Source organism: Pagrus pagrus (assembly GCF_965226575.1).
Source record: "Pagrus pagrus genome assembly, chromosome: 6".
NCBI classification, from domain to species: Eukaryota; Metazoa; Chordata; class Actinopteri; order Spariformes; family Sparidae; genus Pagrus; species Pagrus pagrus.
In genome coordinates this window covers 1,457,511-1,477,718 of record NC_140190.1, presented here as the reverse complement: position 1 = coordinate 1,477,718, position 20,208 = coordinate 1,457,511, and the positions used below count along the sequence as shown (strand labels likewise).

At 42.0% G+C, this 20,208-nt stretch overlaps 1 protein-coding gene across 1 annotated transcript; it reads left to right on the top strand.

The window, feature by feature from the left end:
* The first annotated feature begins 1,351 nt into the window (after positions 1–1,351).
* rab3b (RAB3B, member RAS oncogene family) lies at positions 1,352–17,966 on the top strand. The gene is made up of 5 exons (XM_084355776.1): positions 1,352–1,779; positions 4,981–5,205; positions 11,343–11,461; positions 11,551–11,675; positions 14,305–17,966. Exons 2-5 carry the CDS (start codon positions 4,981–4,983, stop codon positions 14,487–14,489), a joined length of 654 nt encoding a protein of 217 aa, XP_084211902.1. The 5' UTR covers positions 1,352–1,779; the 3' UTR covers positions 14,490–17,966.
* The last annotated feature ends 2,242 nt before the right edge of the window (positions 17,967–20,208 follow it).

Sequence of the window (20,208 nt, the reverse complement as noted above, 5' to 3'; positions counted from 1 at the left end):
GCTGAGCTGTCACTTAGATTCATCAGGAAACTTTGATTTGATCATCAACTGGGAAATTTCTTTGCCCATCTCAAGTGTTTGTCCTCGTTTCACAACTGAATTCAATATTTCGACAACTGAACTCAAATTTTAACATATGACAAGAAAATAATGTTAATGTGAACTGGACTTTTTCACATATGAATGAAAATGTCCACATGTGCATCAGGAACATTTCCCTCCTGAGAAGTGGTTTAGAAACCGCTGCTCGTCCTCTGAGACTCTGACTCTGAGGTGCTGATTGGACTCTTGTGAGGTTCGTTCAGTGGATTCTGTCTCAGTGAACTCGATGTGTTGACCTTCTGATGCTGTGGTGACACTTTGGACACGACAGATCCAGTTTCTGTGACGTGTTCTACAGTTTAATGCACTGAAGCCTTCAGCCTGGCCACGATGTGATGCTGACGCTGACTACAATAATACAAAAAGAACAATAATCAGGGTTTACATGCCAAAATAAAGATTTCACTGTGGACTGTGTGTGAGCATCAGTAAATCCTCTAACAATAAGGAGGCACGATATGGGTTTTTCTTCTGCAGATACGATGACTGATAATTTCCTGACTCTCAAGGCCGATACTGATAAAATGACCGATAACAGAAACCAACATTTTAATGTTTTTTTAAAGACTCAGATGTGAGCACAGATTATTTATTTGATATTCCAGCTGTGATCAGACTTTGTCCCTCCTGACCACACGTGTGATCTTGTCTACGTTGCGGCTCGACGCAGCTGCAGCAGTTCAGCGTTACGAGTGTGACATAAGCGTGTTCGTTCTTCTTCTCTGTTCTTATTGGCTGCTCACAAAACAACTTCACAGGTACAAACCAACACCTGTGTGGAGACGCTGCACTTGTTAAGTCAACAAAAGCACATGTAATGTCCAATAATGTCAATTTTCCATTATCGGGCCGATAATTTATGTGTCCGATATCGATCGTGCGTCCCTAATAACAATATATTGATTATCAATCAGCTGGTGTTATGAAATAATGTGATGATGCAACATTGAAATGCTTCAGTGATGCTGTGGAGGAGAAGCTGACAAACAAACAAGCCTCAGGTGAGCAGGAAACACACCTGTGTGTGTGTGTGTGTGTGTGTGTGTGTGTGTGTGTGTGTTTGCAGCACAAACAGGCAGATTTCCTCTCGTTTTGCAGGACGATGTCTCTGTTATTGACGCTGAAACAATCACACGCCTCGCTGCCTCAGTTATGAGTCATAGGAAGCTGCCGCCTGCCGCTCCTGCCGCTGCGCGTCTGCACAGATCTGCCGCCTGATAGGGCGGAGGAGCTGCCTGCAAACAGCCGGAGAGGAGGAGGAAAATAAATAAAGCGCTGTTCATTCACAGAGAAGCCGGTGGTGGTTATTTTTAGGGGGAGGAGGTGACAGGCAGCAGACGCCTTTGCAAATATTCCCACATCGCTTCGCTCCACCTTGAGTTAACGCAGGATGTCAGCGCAGAGCCGTGCGTAACGAAGCTGCGTGCGGCGCCGCCGAAAAGAGACGTTTTACAGCCAAATCCAGCTCCTTCTGTCGGAGAAGACCGACTGTGCTGAGCGCAAACGACGCAGCCGGTGTTTCTGGTTTCCTGAAGACACCTTCGCTGGATCGGACCGGACACGTTGTCGCTGTTGTCGAGGATCACATTTGTGGGTTTTAGTGAAATTGTTTGGGAGCGCGGACACGAGCGAGCTCTCCATCAGGTGCAGAGAGAGCATCAGATCCGCCCAGCAGAGGTAAGACACGGACACACACACACACACACACACACACACACACACACACACAGACAGAAAACACGGCCGACACCGTTTAACAGCCGTTTAATTTTAATTAACACACACACACACACACACACACACGGGCCTGATGCTGGTGACTGATATGAATCCAGAAACGTCGATCACACCTGAGCGCGAGAGGTGCGCCTCTGGTGCGCCAGAGGAGCCAGCACACTCCTGATACCATCTTTAAATGAAGGGTTCGGGTCCATTTATGGTTCCCTCGTGTCTCTAATGTGCTTTAATCAATGTCTGCATCATATTCTGAATTGACTGATATGATTCATAATCACACGTATCGATCATTAATCCAAATGTTCCCGTAACATCCCATAATAACCTCCCAGGTGGAGTCTGCGGGCAGCTGAGCCTGTGTTGAGTCATTGATGTGCTGTGTGTCTGTAACGTTCACTGCCTGCAGGAATGTATAGACTTCATATGTGCTCCACTGTGAGCCTGTGATGGCTGACGACACAAAAATCCCACATATTACTATTGTTATATATTTATTATTATAAGTGACCTCTCAAAAAAAAAGAGGAAATATCAGGAAATAATGTCACCACACATGTTTTACACTGGAAACAAAACACGACACATAAAATCACATGAGGTTCCACATTTTCACTTTTGTACATGTGAACAAAAATCTTAACGCATTTCACATGTGATGTTTTAACATTTGAATGAAAATGTCACATGTGAATTATTTACATTAACGTGACTGAAAAATGTAAAATTTGCCTTTTCACATTTCAAAATCTCAATTTCACATGTGAACTTAAATTTCAATATAGATTTCACAGATTAACGGGAAAAATAAAATAATGTCACATTATTATTCACATGTGAAAAGACAAATTTCATAAATTCACATTTGATTGTGTGTGAAAACCACAACTTCACATATAAATTAGATATTTTCTCATGTGAACTAAAATGTTATCACATGAAGAGAAAATAATGTCTTCTGTAAACTGGACATTTTCACAAGTGATTGGATATTTCACATGAATAAAAATTTACACATGTTAAATATTTCATTTTTGCATGAGAATTACATTCCACATGTGGAAATGAAACATGGCACATGAAATCACATGAAATCACATGAAATCACATGAAATTGGCTTTTTTTCATGTGAATTCCACATTTTTACAAATGTGAACTCAAAATTTAGCGGGAAAAGAAAATAACGTCACATGTTAAATTTGCCTTATTTTCACGTGAAAACCACAGTTTCACATGTGAACTGAGCTGTGGAAATGGACATTTTCACATTTGAGTGGCTTTTTCAGATATGAATTAAAATTTCACAAGTAATTGACATATGTACAATTATGTGTTTGGCTTTTTTCACATGTAGTATCCTCCATTTTGACATTTTCAATTGTAAAAGTATAAAAAAAGGAAAAAAATCAAACATGGTTGATGATTGGGACGCAGGCTCCGTCTCATGAACAACAGAAAACATGACAGGACGTGAACAGAAAACAGAAGCGACAGATCTGCAGCAGACTGACGCCTGAATCACTCGTAATCACACCTGATCTGTCGTGTGCATGTGAGCCGCTCGTCACTCCTGAGCTACTTCTGATATCAGCTCTGGAAAAAAACGATTTCTAATTCAGAACATTATTGATTAAGACTTTTTAAAACAAGTCTAACGTCTTCTGCATGATTTAAACGATGTGCAGCTTCTCAGTGTTCCCTGTTATTCCTGCGTGTTCGACGGCCCAGAAAAAGAAAACAAAACGGAAAGGTGAACTCGTCGTCCGGCAGCGGGGCAGAGGTCAAACATCTATTCAATGCAGGTTTACCTGCGTTTTAAAAACTTGCATACAAGCTAATTTTAGTGTAAAAGTACTGATACTGATATTGGATTGGATCCATCTCAACTCTACTTTTTGCCAAATGGTCTCAAATGAATCACACGATAAGTCTCATAAGAAACACGAGGATTCAAAATGTCAGTTTCCCACAACTAGATTCATCAGTGCAGATCCATTTTGTGGTCGTTTGGTCCTCCCCCCGTCCCTGACGGAGACGCTGAGTCTCCACTGACAACCAAACCACAGTCGACTGAGCCCAGCAGGATCTTCAGCTCTGACATCTGCTGCTCTCATTCATTCAGCCCTCAGTCACCGACCGCTACCTGACTGCAAGGTCGAGCAGAGAGTCAGCTCAGGCTTTTATTTGACTTCATTTGACTCGACAGGTGAAGTCTAACAGGAAACGTTTGTTTGCACTGTGTCTTTGTCTAACGCACTGTGGGCCGGTGGCTCTCTGTGCTGAATCACGTTTGGCTGCAGCTCATCGTCAGGTGAAAACTTTGAGACTGCAGCTTTCCAGGAACAAAGAGGTTCGAAATGGTCTCATCACAGCAAGAGGTTGGAGAATTGTCTTAGAGAAACATCTGATCTGAAGTGGAGAGAAAGTGTTAAGTTCCTCTGACGTCAGAGTCTTTAAAAAGCTACATGTTAGTTCAAAGAACAGATGTCATTAGGTTTATATATGATAATACATTAACCATGTGAACAAAGAGACACGAGAAATGTAATTTCCTTATGTTTCCTTAACGTTGTTGAGATTACAGCAGGTCATCATCCATGAGGATGTTTTATACACAAGGATTTCTGTTTGCAGAGTAAATGTTGGCGATGTACGTTTCTGCATAACACAGATATTGAGTCATTACATTTCTTTATGTTGCAACTACACTGAATCTAACATTTCATATCAAAGAAGATGCATTAGACGGATTGTCATGAAGTTTTTATAGACATTTACTGTTTGTTCTCTGCTGGACAGATTGTCCTTACTGATCCAGTTGTCAGAATTTTTTTATCCAATACTTTGTTTTACAAAAAAAACTCTCCAAACACGTGTTTAATGCTAATTAGCAAATGCTAGCATGCTAAAACTGCTAAACTAAGATGGTGAGCAACGTTGACATCATAACTGCTAAACAAGCCCAAGCACAGGTGTTAGCATGTCTGCAGACTGTCATCTTAAATCCTGATCGCTGAGCGCAGAGAGGATAAAACACAGGTTCATGTCCATGTCCATGTCTCCAGTGAAACTTTCGCCTTTGTTTGGATGTGTTTTCATGATACTGATTGTGTTTTTTCTCTCTCATCAAACCAAACCTCCAGATGGCGAAGGCAGACCAGCGTTTCGGCCAGCGGGACGGCTCCGACCAGAACTTTGACTACATGTTCAAGTTGCTGATCATCGGCAACAGCAGCGTGGGGAAAACGTCCTTCCTGTTTCGCTACGCCGACGACTCCTTCAGCAACTCTTTCGTCAGCACCGTGGGCATCGACTTCAAGGTGAAGACGGTTTACCGCAACGACAAGAGGATCAAGCTGCAGATCTGGGTGAGCATGGATTCATGTTTGTCTCATCGATATGCAATCCTACACCTATCAGTATTTAAATAATTCATCGCCTTGTTGTCAGTGTTTGTCATGTAGGGACGAGGGGATGATTTCAGACTCGAGATGTTGTTGAAGGCAAATAATTATTTGATCTTAAAACATAAGGAGCTGACTCCTTACTTAAACCATCCATTAGAAGGACAGAAGGTTTTGCTGAAAGCGTCAGGAGAGTTGGTGAATGTTCAGAAGCTTGGATGTGTTGATTTGAGCGAACGAGAGTTGACACACGTCGATGTTGGAAACACAACAGTAATGTATGCTGACGAGCTGACAGACAACAACCCACGAAAACACATCAAGATGCTGCTGCTGTGTGGGCTTACATACCAAACAAAGTGTTCGACGTGCATCACATTCTGCTAATGTGTACTAACCTTTTGTCCAAAATATATCACAGTGAACTGTAAATAAAAGGGTGGTATATGTTAATATTATAAAGTAAAACATAACATAACAAACTGTGACATATGGTAACACAATTTTACTGTAACTATATATATATGTCACGCACATAGGATATGATAAGAAAATACTTTACATATTCTGACTGAAATAACAACATATAACATAACACAACATTATATTACATTACGTTACATTACATATGCTGATATGACTAATAGTAGCCTGTAACATAACATGGTAAAATATTACACGATAACATAACATAACATAACATAACATAACATAACATAACATTTTGTAAAACATTCTTATATTACAATATTTTTCAGTTATGCTGAAAAATATTGTAACATACAATAACATATGGTTATGTGATACAGAGTAACAGACTTAACATAATATGATATACATTAATGTAATTTAACGTAACACATAGTTTAAAGAAATAGTAACGTGATATGCTGTAACATTACATGGTAATATATTATACCATAACATAACATATGTAACTTATCATGATGTGATGTTATGTAACATAGCTTAACATACTGTTTATGGGCCGTTATATATAATAACACAATGATTTGACATTACAACAGCATAACATACCATGTGGTAAAATAAAAATTGTAATATAACATAAAATAACATAAGGTAATAATATATACTGTAACATATCATGTTATAACAAATGGTATTATAAAATACTGTAACATAGAATATCAATATAATATACTGTAATGTACCATAACATAACATAACATATACTAAATAGTAATAGTAGCATGTTATACTGTAACATAACATTGAATATATTATACCGTAACATACTATAACAATTTGTAACATATGTTGATATGAAACACAGCTTAACATACTATTGTGGTAAAAAGTTATATGTTGTAGTGTATAAAAACACACAAATAAGGTCTTATATACAGTAGCTTAACCTAAGGTGATTCAATAAACTGGAACATAGCTTAATACATTTAGTCATGTAATGCAGCATATTTTAACATATAATAGAACATGAAGTAACGTAACATAACATAATGTTATACAATATGTTGTGATGTAACATATAACATATGGTTATATGATATACTGCAGGATGATTAAACACATGGTAATATAAAATACAGTAATGCAACATATGTTATATGATATTGGTATATCATCATCCTGTAACATACAGTCATGTAACATATCGTAACATCCTGTCACATACAGTCATGTAACATATCGTAACATCCTGTCACAGCCTATCAGAGAGCAGAGAAATGCAGTGTAACACGATGTTCTGCTCTCAGTCAACAACGAGCTGCTGGAGGGAAAGAAAAGACAGACGCAGACTTCAGGGCTACAGCTTGTATCATCAGTGGTGATGTTGTTGCCATGGCAGCAGCTCTTCACGCTCACTCACACTCTCGCCAACACACACACTCACACACACACACACACACACACACACACACACACACACACATGCATACACACTGACACACAACAGGGCTGTCTTCAGTGGCAATTAAACAGACCTCTTGGGGCGAAGAGGTTGAGACCCGGCAGGGGACAGAGAGGCCTGGAGGGGTGAGGGAGAGGGAGAGGGGTGAGGAGAGAGAGTGTGTGTGTGTGTGTGTGTGTGTGTGTGTGTGTGTGTGTGTGTGTGTGTGTGTGTGTGTGTGTGTCTATGGGAGGAGGGGTGTTGCAGGGCCATGAGTAGAGCTAATCAGAGCTGATTGATTTAAACAGAAAGCACGGTGATGAGTAAAAATAGAACTGAGACACATAAACACTCAAAAAACAATTCAACAAAACAAACAATTGAGCAGGCTCTGTGTTTGCTAAAATTGATAGCATTTTAGTATACCTTTAGCTTAGCCTAGCCACGGGCATGCTATCAAAACCTTACACGATTTCGAGTTGATGAACCGTAAAGAATGAATTTTAGTTTTAGTTTTGTTAAAATAATGAGATGTTCAGACGTTAGTCCAGAACAACATCACTAATCCTCAATCCTCTCTGATCAAGACAAGTGGACTAGGCAGGGTTACCAACCCAAAGCCCTGGATGTAACCTTTGAGGCAAAGTGAGAAGAGGAAGACGGAAAAGCACCCGCTCACTCTCGTTAAGCTCATTGCTTTGAGTTGAAGTAGACACAAATAAATGTGTAAACATTTTTCAGCTCAGATGTTCTATGATCTCGACTATGTAGGTGAACACACTTTCTGTTTTCAACCATCTTACCCACAAACTATTACCAACATCACCAGACTCCCTTAACAAATGTGGTGATTTTAAGAGTTGTTGAGTTAAAACAAACTTTGTAACGTAGTGAAACTCTGTCTCTGACAGACTCTGAATCATTGTCTCCTTCTTGTAAATTCAGCATTAAATGAAAACTGTCAGTTGTTTGTTTCCTTGTAGAAAGTGTCAGTTTGTGGCAGCATGGCTGTACCAGCCTGTCTGCTTCTGTGTCTAAAGTGCTAAAGTCTCACCTGCCAACATTTAGCAGCTGTTTGAACACACTGTTTACACTGATTTCACCATTTACACTCAATTTATGAAAGAAGAAACATTTTATTGATCTAAACATGTCACATTTTACAAAAACACTAAACAGTAACCAGTATAGGCGACTTCTTTGTCCCCAGACTCCCTTAACAAATGTGTCAGTTTAGTGAGTTGTTGAGTTGGAGACACTTTATAAACTGTGTGAAACTCTGTCTCTGACTGATTCTGACTGATTTGTTCCTTCTTGTAAATTCAGCAAATGTTCTGCATGAACTTCTTTCTGTCTTTGAGTAGAAACATGGAGTCTGTTTGTTGGATGTGACTTCCAGGTGGAGGGAGGCTGATGTTAGTGAACACGTCACATATAACGACGCTCAGCTGTCCACATAGTTTTGGCCATGATGCTGGAGTGCAGTAATGTCGTCTTCTGTAGAAATCAAATCCACATTTCTCGCTGCTTTCAACCAAACTGAGAGGAATCAGTCGCTGCCTGGGGCTCTGCTTATCACCCTCGATGATTAATGTTGCTACTGCACACACGCACACACACACACACACACACACACACATTCACATGCACACACACTTACACACACATAATCACGCTCCACATCAAATTTCAATTAATTAAATGCATTCAAGCACTCGCCATATCCCACAAGAAAAAAGGAGGAGGATTGTTGAATGGGTGCAGAGGAAGCGAAGCACAAAAGAGCTAAATTTAGAGGAATGACTGCACCCAGACCAGCTGTAGTGGTATGAGGATGAAATGGTGGAGGATGGCAGCTGAATGTTGCAGGAGTTGTTGTGGACGGGCCCGAAAGTCACATTGAGGCTCAGCTGGTTTGTTGCAGTCGAGCGGCGATCAGCGCCGGCGGCGGCGGATCGATCGGTGCTTCAGATAAAACGGTTAAGAGCCTTCGAGGAGACGAGGATGGACGAGTTGTTTGATTTCTGAGAGATTAAAACAGAGAATGTCTCCATGACTGAGGAGTTATACAAAGTCCAGAGCCATGTTTAATTTACTGTCTCATTATTAGTAGTATTCTTCAACTACAGTCGTATATATATAGTATATAGTATATAGTTTATATATATAGTTCTGTAGGTGCTTCTGGCTTTAATCTACAGGAACACTGAACTCTTTGTGTATGTCATTTTTCTCACCTAAATGTTTTGATGTACAATAAGACTGCAGATGAGCTGTATGTTTAATAACACTGTCACTGAAAACGAACACTTGACATGTTTTTCTGAGGAAATATTCAGGCGCCTGGAAAAAGAAAAGCCATTAAGTGACCTCTTAATCCTCCTGCCTGAGAGTGACAGGAGCAAAAACTCATTATAGTTCTTCATTTCCTCATTCACACTGACTTTGTGCTGATAAAAGAGTCAAAGACAAGTGCTGAGGTGGAAAATCAGCTTATGACTACATACAATTACACAAACTTGCATAATTTCCAAGTTTAAAGCTTCAAAAACGGATATAAACTAAATGTTACTGGATTTGAATCTCATTGGCTACATGATGCATCGGTCCAGAGGCTGGTGCCGGTCGGTTTGAAGTGAACCAGGATGTGATGTTTATTAAAGATCCTCCTGAGTTTCTCAGATGTTCCTGCGACATAGAGAAAGACGACGTTGTTACGTTCCCTCGTCTCGTCCTCTCTGTCTGCTCTGGATCTGTTAGAGGTTCTGACAAAGGTCCAGTTTGGGGAGCAGCAGGTTTTAAGTGCTCCCCTGATGTGCTCCTGTTCCTCCTCCTTCCCATCTGTCTTTGTGGGCACAGTCTCAGCCCGACGGTTTAGGGTTCTGTTGACGCAGCTTGTGCTCCAGTGGTTCTAGTTGTGTTTGTTGTGAAGCACTTTGTAACATTGATAAGTGCTTTATTAATACTATTATTATTATAAAGAAGTGCAATGCAAGACCACGCACCCCGCTGGTCCATCAGAACCTTTTAGCCTCTTTCCTGCAGAATAAGCAGAGATGGGCTGATGAACAGACGGACTGATGACGATGAAGATGATGATGAAGATGAAGAGGTGAAAGGTGTTGAAGTATAGACTGAGCGTCAGCGTGAAGTTCAGCACATCGCTGTGTGTTACTGCAGGGTGAGAACGTGTGTGTGTGTGTGTGTGTGTGTGTGTGTGTGTGTGTGTGTGTGTGTGTGTGAGTGTGTGTGTGTGTGTGTGTGTGTGTGTGTGTGTCGGATGGATAATGAGGTCTGTTGTGTCTCAGCAGCATCAGTTTCTATATTCACTCATATGTAAACGTTGCAGTGACGTTCGGTTTCCGTGCAGAATATTGATGCTGTATAACTCGATGAAGGAGCCGGTCTGACTCTCAGTATTATCAATGCTTCGTCTCCATGGAAACAACAATTGCAGTAATAGCCGAATCAAACAGTCTGGTTTTGACGCCAGACTGTAACAGATGATGTCCCAGCTTAGTGTGTTGGGATGTGGGCTTATCTCTGCTCACTGTCACCACGATACAGCGTCCAGCAGTTCAGACAGAATATCGGACGGCCGTGTTTGGTTGATCCGAGAGCACGAACATGAAACGTCCTGACAGATTTCCATGATGTGAGTCATGTCAGCGTATCTGAGAGACGTGGGCACGTTTGAGTACATGCAACCAGAGAAGCATCGTTCCAGTTTGAGGAGCTGGGTGACGATTTTAGTGCCTCTGCTGTCGGCCACGTCAGAGTTTCACCAGCGATGGTGGTTGATTATAGCGTGTTCACCTCCAGACAGGCAAGCAACAAAAAGATGAAAATCCAAAATCCAAAACTCCAAAACAAGAGATAACCAAGACACAAAATCAAAACAAACCTGAAATAAAGCGAGGAATCAGGAAACCAAAAGCAGGAAACACTCGACGGGAAGATGAGACAGGAAGACGAGGACAAAACAGAACAGACGAACTGCACAAAGAGAGAAGAGAAGACGAGGACGTAAATACACAAGAGGTGATTAACTAGAAGAACAACAGTTAGGAGGGAAAACAGACACACTCCAGGTGTTTCTTCCTCCAGGAGGTCTGGACCTGGACCAGATGGGGTCCGTTGTTCAGTTGTTCAATGATCCAAAGCTACATTTTGAGTTTGATGACTGTGTGAAGCAGATGTGTGATTGGCTGTTTGTCTTTGTTTCCAGGACACGGCGGGACAGGAGCGTTACCGCACCATCACCACGGCTTACTACCGCGGCGCCATGGGCTTCATCCTCATGTACGACATCACTAACGAGGAGTCCTTCAACGCCGTCCAGGACTGGTACGTGATCACTCAGTAAACTAGTGTGTGTGCGCCTGTGTTTGTTTCAAATAAAAGATTCAAATAAAGTTTTTAAAATGTGCTTTCAGGGCCACTCAGATTAAGACGTACTCGTGGGACAACGCCCAGGTGATCATGGTGGGCAACAAGTGCGACATGGACGAGGAGAGGATCGTTCCTCCGGAGAAAGGGAAACATCTCGCCGACCAGTTAGGTGAGACGTGCTGATGATACTCTTCAGCTCAGGTTTCAGGTGTGACAACTCTGATATGACGACCAGGGGGAGGTTCACGTTACCAGATAATCTGATACATCCACTTCAGACACAAGCGGACACACAGCCTCTCCTTTCTCATCAGCGATCATCGATTTACAGACTGAAGTGACAACTGCTGAAGATTTTATCAGCTGTTCATAATAATCATCTGACCGTCACTCACTGAGGCTGAAGCTAACAGGCCTGGCAGAAAGTCAGCATCCGCGCCAGTTAATGAGACGAGAAGACGAACGCAGCAGCAACACTGTCGTTGTCGCACCGCGTCGACAGGCTGATGATTCACATGTGTGAACGAGTTTACCTGCTGTCAGTCTCAACAATGTCCCAAACAGGATTATAGGCAGACTTTACGAGAGCTTTACGATGACTGACAGGGCTCAAACATTCAGATGAAACATTTACAGACCTCTGACTGTCAGTTGTGCTATAAACTAACGCTTAGTGGTGATTATCTTGGCGTAGTTTGTGGGGAGGCAGAAAAATGTCCATAATAGGTCCAACAAAATGACTTCCTGTATAAATAAAAATAAAATGAGCTTATTAAATACAAAGGATGATGATAAGGAATAAATCTGAATCCTTTTACGTTTGATTTAGTAATAAGTTCATTTTTGAGCGGCTTGTGAGGTGCGACGTCAGTGTTGAGTTACAGTCATTGACTTTGTGTTGCTGTCGCTGTGATCTGTGAGTGAGTCTGCATATTTCTTTTTGCAATGTCGTACCTGCGACTACTCAATGTTTAAAGGGAACATAGAAATTGTAGGTCTCAATTTGATAAATCACTTCTATTAATCTTTAACTTTATGGTTGCTTCAGTTGTGTGCGTCATGTGTGAAAGACAAACACCTTCAGAGGTCAGAAAATAATTTAAAAACTCGGTTTTGTGTTTGCCCCTCTGAGCCCAAATGTCAAAATCACCTCTGCCGTGATCAAACGTACACCTGACTGATCTCTAACACCAGGTCACCGTGTCAACAACTGTAGATGATGTTATTTATCAGTCACAGAGTCAGTTTAGTTGGGATGTTATAACATCTGTATCTGTTAAGAACCTCGGTCAGAAGTCCATTACACATTTATTTCATAAATAAGTAATAAAATAAACACCGCTAAAGACAAAATCCTCCATCATCCAGATTGATAACTGAGAAACTGAGAGTGGAGAGGTGGTTCACCCGTTCACCACTCTGCTCACAGTTATTCAGATATTAACATTCAGAGACTAACTGCACATAGTCTGTTCTCTGCAGTTTGCATTTTGTTGTGATTTTCTTTATCGAAGGTCAAACGACGGAGACATGTTGGCTTTCAGTCTGCTTGTACATGAATCTCCCATAGACTGCAACAGAACTGGTGCCAAACTCTGGCACCACTGCAAAATCCGATGACGTCACGTCCCTGAGTGCAGACAGGAGCTGTTTAAAGCTAACGTAGCAGCTGTATAATATAACAGGAAACTACAACAGGCTGATGAGAGGATATCAGCGCCGACCTGTAGCTGACATCACAACAGCACATTTAATGAGCTCATCTTATCTGAGGCCTTTGTGTCTGTGTTAGCATTTTAGCATCCATCAGATTATAAAACACATTCCTGAGTTCCTCCAGAAAGTAGAAGAACGAGCAGCTCTTCACGTTCAAAGTACGAGGACGTCTCTGTGGACGGGATTTAAAGGACAGGAGGAGCAGCCGGTTCACAGACAACAGGAGCTCAGCTGCAGCAGTAATTATTCCTGAGGTGGAGGTGAAGAATTAAGAGTTTATGAGCTCTGAATTAAAATCACCTCCCCGACACCATCACACAGCTTCACGCACGCTTCAGTTTTCTGTTGGAGGCTGCAGAGTACGATATGTTTCTGTGATCAGCGTGAGCTCCTCCAGCTTCAGGTCTTTAGAGTCTGCTGTCTGACTTAAGTCGGGCGTTGGTTTAATCTATTTGAGCATCTCAGGGTTTGTTTGCTGTATTCACACTTTTCTTCCCACTTCACAAATATCTTGTGTAACCTGGTGTCCCGGTCCACGAGGCTGACTGAGGTGTGATGTCACGCTGATGCAGATAAAAAGAACTTCACTCGCTTTGTGCTTATTTTCTGATTCATGATAAAAAACCTCATCGCTCGTAGTCGTTGGATCTGCAGCTGCTCACAACACACTGGATTTTCTAACTTTTGCTGACCTGCGTCAGACTCTTGTTTCAGTGAAGCCTGCAGCGTGAGAGTTTATTAAAGACTCGGACCAGTGAGGAAACAGCTCCCAGCAGAGGAGTGAAAACCAGTATTTTACATTATTAATTCAAACACCTCAGAGGCCTCGGGCTTCAGGCCACACAATTGCAGTGTTTAGATATTCCTCAGCACAAACAGCCCAGGGTCAGCTCACTTTCTCCTGGATTTACCTGGTTGTCAGCTGCTCGTTCTCACAGTCCTGATCACACAGTTGTTGTTAAACAGTGAAATATTTCTCTACTTCAGAGAAGATATAACTGACCTAACCTGATAAATCGCTGCTGAACACTAACGAAGCTGTTTTCATATGAACTCCTCGACTCTCCTGTTTCCTCCCGCAGGCTTCGAGTACTACGAGGCGAGCGCCAAGGAGAACATCAACGTGCGGCAGGTCTTCGAGCGCCTGGTGGACATCATCTGCGTGAAGATGTCGGAGCGCGTGGACGTGGAGGCGCCGGTGGCTCCCGGCACCAAGACCGCCAAACTGACCGACAAGCCCGCCCAGCTACCTCAGAAGTGCTGCTGATCGTTGGTCGACGTTCATCCCTCCGCTGTCGCCTCGTTCACCTTCCCCCCAATCTCTCGAGAAAAAGAAAAAAACAGATTAACTATCGTAACATTCCTCAACACACTCTCTGCTTCAGTCCATGTTTGTGAGCAGTAATAATCACTACGCCTACTGCGGTTTATGCTAACTAACATTTATATAACCAGTTTCATTCCCATCTGTCCCCAAGTGTCCAAGGTTGGTCCTTACGTAGACGGAGGAGGAAGCCTGGCAGTGCACTCCAGACAAAATGTAATTTGGCGCTTTTGAATCGGTCGTAGGAGGGAAACGCTAACATGCTAACATGCTAACTGCGACTGGAGGCTGGTGTGTGTCACAACATTCAAGCTCGGTGCAAGAAGTCAGAATTAAAGTTAGTGAGGAGGTGAGACAGCACGACAACAGGTTGATGAAGCATCTCGTTGGAAAGACGATAAAAACAGACAAATAAACAAATGTGGATGAAACGTACAACACACACCGGCAGAGTCGCCTGACGTCGAGCTGTAATCACAGTCAGTGCAGGATTTTATTAATTCTTTTGCTGGTAAGATTTAAAAACCCCAAAAGGCTCCTGAAAATACATTTCTGACTTCTTGAAGAGTTGATCAGCACTGATACTCACGTTACAGTAATATATTACTTTAAGCAGTAACAGAATAATATAACATGTGGAGGGTTCGAATCCCGGCTGGGATTCTCTGTGGAGTAATGTTTCTCACAAAGCTCGTGTTGGTTTCGTTCGCCCCCGTCACAACATGTTAGGTTGATTCTCGGGTCGGTCTTGTACTGATTCTGCCGGAGGGGTTAAACCCAGAGAACCAGTTTCATTAGTATGATATGTGGTCAAATTAAGATTCTTCTTGAGGCTCCAGAAAAAATATCCAGAAGAAGAATCGTGTTCACAAAAAAGCCAAAATGGCTGCAGAGTCAGAATCTTTGTCCATTTCTTTGAGTTTATCAGAGAAAAAGACAAAAAACGTCAAGTTTCAAGAGTCAAGAGCGATCCGTGTTCTGGGGAAATGGCACAAGTTGTCAGTTATTGATAATTGATCAGACTTCAATCCACCTCCGAGTTCAAGACTGCAAAAAGGTCGAGGCTGTTCGATCGTTCTCTATCTTTGGCACAATATCATGAATCAGTAACACATTACTCCACAGAGACCCTGATACTGTCAGTAACTCAATACTTCCAAATGAAAGTAACTAACACGTCACACTGATCACTGATCAGACTCGTTGTCACCGGTGTGTGTTGCTCTTTCCGTGCAGATGAAAACGTTTCAGGTTTAAACCAGAGAGCGCTGCAGTTACAGTCCAGTTTAGTTTTTTGCTGCACGACCACAAAAAAAAAAAAAAAAAGACGCCAAATGTACATTTTGCAGTGAGTGTGCTGCTGGTGGGAGCAGGAAGCAGGAAGCAGGGTCCACAGGTTAGCACAGCACTGCCTCTCCTCTCAAAGTGTAGCACAACGACAAAACACCACCGCTGCTCATGTCCACAAGTTTACAGGCCACAACATCAGATAGGCTGCTTCTCAAATAGATAGTCTCCTATACGATATGCCTATAGTCCTCTTACTGTTACTGGCCTTACTTTAGTGCTGTTTGTGGCTTGAAAGACGCTTTAGGGCTACACCACTGATGCACAACTCCCAGCAGGGCTGCAGCCAAAATCACTCGAGTCGAAGACCTAAACAGGAGCGGGTCGAGTCCGGAAAACAAGTGTTTTTAAACTAAACTTGATGTTAATAATGAAGCAAATCAATGTGCAGAACAATACTGGAACAAAGATAAGTTGTGTTGCACTTTCCTTCACAAACTTTAATAACTTTAACACTTTAACCACTAAAGCAGGAAGGTTCTTATGATTTCTGCATCTTTAGGACTTCTTTATCTCAGAATCAGAGATAATTTTCTCTGAGCGTTACGAGGTACAGATCACGTAATCACCAGATGCTAAGCAGGAGACACTGGAGTGATAATTACATGAAAATGTCTCGGTGTGAGCTGCTCTGAGAGATGACGAATGGATGAATGATGCTCTGCTTTTGGCCACAATCTTTATTTCCTGTGACCGCGTTTTCAAATCTGCGTTGTGTCGAACAGGCTGATGAGCTCATCTCGTTTTCACTGCTCACGTCTTTAAAATGTAAATGCATGCAGGGCAGGACCGAACACGACGCTGCTGAACTTCCAGGTCAGATGAAATTCGTCCTGCCTCGTACAGACGGTTCTTCAGTCTGCACGAGAGGCTCGGTTTATAATAAACCTGTTCGCTGTCTCGTATGGAAGAACAGGTAGTTTGTCAGATGTACTGCAGCAGCTGCAGCGCGCCTCACAGTGTTTCAGTCAGCTTATAACCTGACAGGAAGTGTCAAAATATCTGCTGCTGTGCCGGCTGCTGGAAGTTTATTCTGTCAGGCTGGGTTGTGTTGCAGGCAGGGAAGGATTACTGAAGCTGAAGCTGAGAAGTGACTCACAGTCAAGTCCAGTCATTTTATTTATAAATCACAAAGTCTTTCTACAGTTTTTCCAGATTGTGTTGCCCTCTCTCCTCGACTCAGATAAGGCCTGATTGGAGAATGAATTACAGCTACACAGAGTCACTGTGTCTCTCACAAAAACATGATCGAGTGGCGTCGTTTGTCGTCCTGAACTCCAGAAATCACTTCACATTTTGCACATCTGGTTCCCTCGTCTCAAAGATTATTGTCGAGGGAACCAGGACGATGCAAATTTCCAGGTTAGTCGATAAAAATACATCATCCCGACACGTCTGACATCGCAAACACGCCGAAAAAAACAAAAAAAACCATCTTTGTTTTAAGTCTTAATGAGGTTTGAAATTAGACGATGGAATTTTTACCAGAGCTGAAAACTGAAGTAGCTGAAGAGTGAGACGTCTCACTTCTCTCTCATCTCTGTTGAGAGTTGCACGTGCTCAGTACCAATCTTATTTTTCATACTTCATTCCCTCTTACAAACTCATTTGAACCAGATGTCAGCGGGTTTTGGGTTTTTCAGTCGGGGTATCTCGTCCCTGTGTCGAAGAAGTCAGGGCACTTTTACGCGTCTTCATCACGGGCCTGAAGTCTCGTAGTTCGTCAGTGATTAAAGGAGAATGTAACGACATCCTCTGCTTCGTTGGTGTAAAGGAAACCAGACGTCAGGTGTCGACCTGTGAAGTTAATTTTGAGTCCGGACCTCTAAAGGAAGATATTTTCTCCGCTGTGGGAGCAAAGTGCTGAGAGTACATGACCGTTATGACTCTGACTGTAATTAATGTAAAAGAGAATTTATTATCTTTGAGTTTAATTATACACATTTTAATCCTCACACCAGAGACGAACAGGTAGAAATCTCCGTATAGACTGAAGTTCATGTGGAGGACGATGTTGGGTCGTCATAGTAACAAAGTGCTGGTGTCGTCTTTATTAAAAGAAAGTGATCGACTGGAAACCAGGACCAGAACCAGGACACACACCTTCGTTATCACAGTACACCTGCAGTTACCAGCAGTGACCACAGGTGTCGCCAAATCAATCCTATACTGAAGTTAGCATGCTAACCAGCTAGCCTCTCCTAACAGCCCTCTGTAGCTCAGAGGTGACGGTCTGACAGCCTGTAGTTTCAGCTGGAGATGTAAAAGCAGTCAGTTCACTGCTGAGTCCAACAAGATAAACTCACTAAATGTGAAGAAAGAATTATTTTGACATCTACTTTCCTTCTAAACAGAAAAATCCAACTGTCCACCGTCTGAAACTCAGAATTCAATTTAAATTGTGAGAAAAAGTGAAACATCTCTGTTTGTCTCCTCTGTCTCCACACTGACCTCCGCTGCTGTCAGAAGCTCAGGTTAATGATAAATAGGACTTGTGTTACTAACTAATAGTCACAAATATCAGAAGCTGGTGTTTTATCATGAACAGCACTAACGGCAGCTCTGACCATCTGCAGCCAGCCGTCCTGTCACGCTGACAGGCTGAGAGGACGAGCTGTTGTGCTGCTGCTACGTTGATGTCAGTCGACACAATGGAAGGACTCAGCACGAGGCGTCAGTCTGTGAGACGAGCTGCCGAAGCTGACAGTGATGAACAAAGACGTCGTTCTGCATGTTCAACAGAGTCACGCTTTAAAACATCAGTTACACTCACGTTCATTTCCTCCTTTACTCTCACAACTCGTTTCCCTCGAAGGAAGAAGACGTGTTTTCATCCCTCCATCTCTTTCCACAATCAATTAAAAGTAGAACGACAGATTAATCGATAATGACAGCAGGTGTTAGTTGCAGCGCGACTGTCGATCTGATGAGCACTTTTTGTTTGAAGCATACTGAGTCCTTCAACAGGAAAACATACAACTAACAAGACAGGACTGATTATATAAAGACAGTGGAGATGATGCTGCAGCACGACAACTGCAAATCAAGAGAAAAAGATTTTTATAAAACAAAATAAGACAAACGATGAACAGATGAAGAGCACAAACGAGCAGCGACTGAGATCAAGATGTTTACAGTTTCTTAGCCATTATGTATTGATACTTCAGCAACTTAAAGGAGCAGTGCAAACAGTCCAGTCATCGTCTCCTCCTGATGATATAAAGTCAGGTGAAGTCTCGTAGTCCACAGAACATTAAAGAACATTAAAGAACATTAAAGAATATTTTACCCAGTATATTCACAAGATTAACAGGATCAGAAGCGTTAAATTGTTGTACATTCTCAGACTTTGACTTTCTGATGTATTTGCTGCTGAACTTTGTTCCTGTGCACATCGTTTCATTGAGTTCAGAAACCAAACTTGACACCAGAAGAACAAAAGGCCCAGATCAGACCCCTGCAGACTGCCACAGACTCGACCCAGACTGCCGCTGAGCGCTGCAGCCCTGCTTCACGGTGGCTCACAGCTTTTGCACTGGCCGACAGTCCGACGCCACACCGAGGTGTTTTATACTCACACATGTGAGCGGAGCCGATGAGTGAAGAGCACACGGTTCCCTCCTCCCCCTTTAGCAGGTGTAGTCACGTAGCCGTCATGTTCGCAGTGTTTCCTACATGAACGTGTGTGTGTGGGTGTGTGTGTGTGTGCGTGTGTGTGCGTTCTCCTGTTGCATATGGTTATCATGATATTTATTGCGTGTTCAGTTGTGAGGGTTTTTGTGTTTGTGTACAGTATCTTTGACGGAAGTGTGATATTTTGACAATGTCATGTCAGCTGAGATACAAGTACGTGTGTGTATATGAAAGACTTCAAGAAAAAAAGGGAAGACGAGGAGAACAAAAACTTAACGTGCATTTATTATTAAATATAACGAAGATAGAAAATAAAGATTTCCTGCCAAATTGTTCTTTAGCTCCCACAGCGCACGTTCCTGTGTGTACCTCCCCACCATGTGTCTTCAGATGGATGAAAACATACAATAATATTGACATTGTCTTCATATGATTATTTTTTAAGTGAATTTGTAAATGATAGATTTAGAAATTATAATGGTTGTTGAGTATGAATTTATTTTTATGCTGTGTATACCATGGACAAATTATATAGAGAGTTTATGTAAACTTGTCGTCTTACAGTTCACTCCTGTTCGGGGAGAAGCACAAAGTGATTGTACAAAATATTGTGAATGTTTGTATATTATAGATGCAATTTAGTATAATAAAAATCACAATCTTTAATCATAAAACATCTGAT

What these genes read in the sequence shown, in the direction of transcription:
- rab3b (XM_084355776.1), top strand. Translation starts at nt 4,981, where the DNA reads ATGGCGAAGGCAGACCAGCGTTTCGGCCAGCGGGACGGCTCCGACCAG. An exon ending in GGATCAAGCTGCAGATCTGG is followed by an intron (nt 5,206 to 11,342) that starts GTGAGCATGGAT and finishes CTTTGTTTCCAG; the next exon opens with GACACGGCGGGACAGGAGCG. An exon ending in TTCAACGCCGTCCAGGACTG is followed by an intron (nt 11,462 to 11,550) that starts GTACGTGATCAC and finishes ATGTGCTTTCAG; the next exon opens with GGCCACTCAGATTAAGACGT.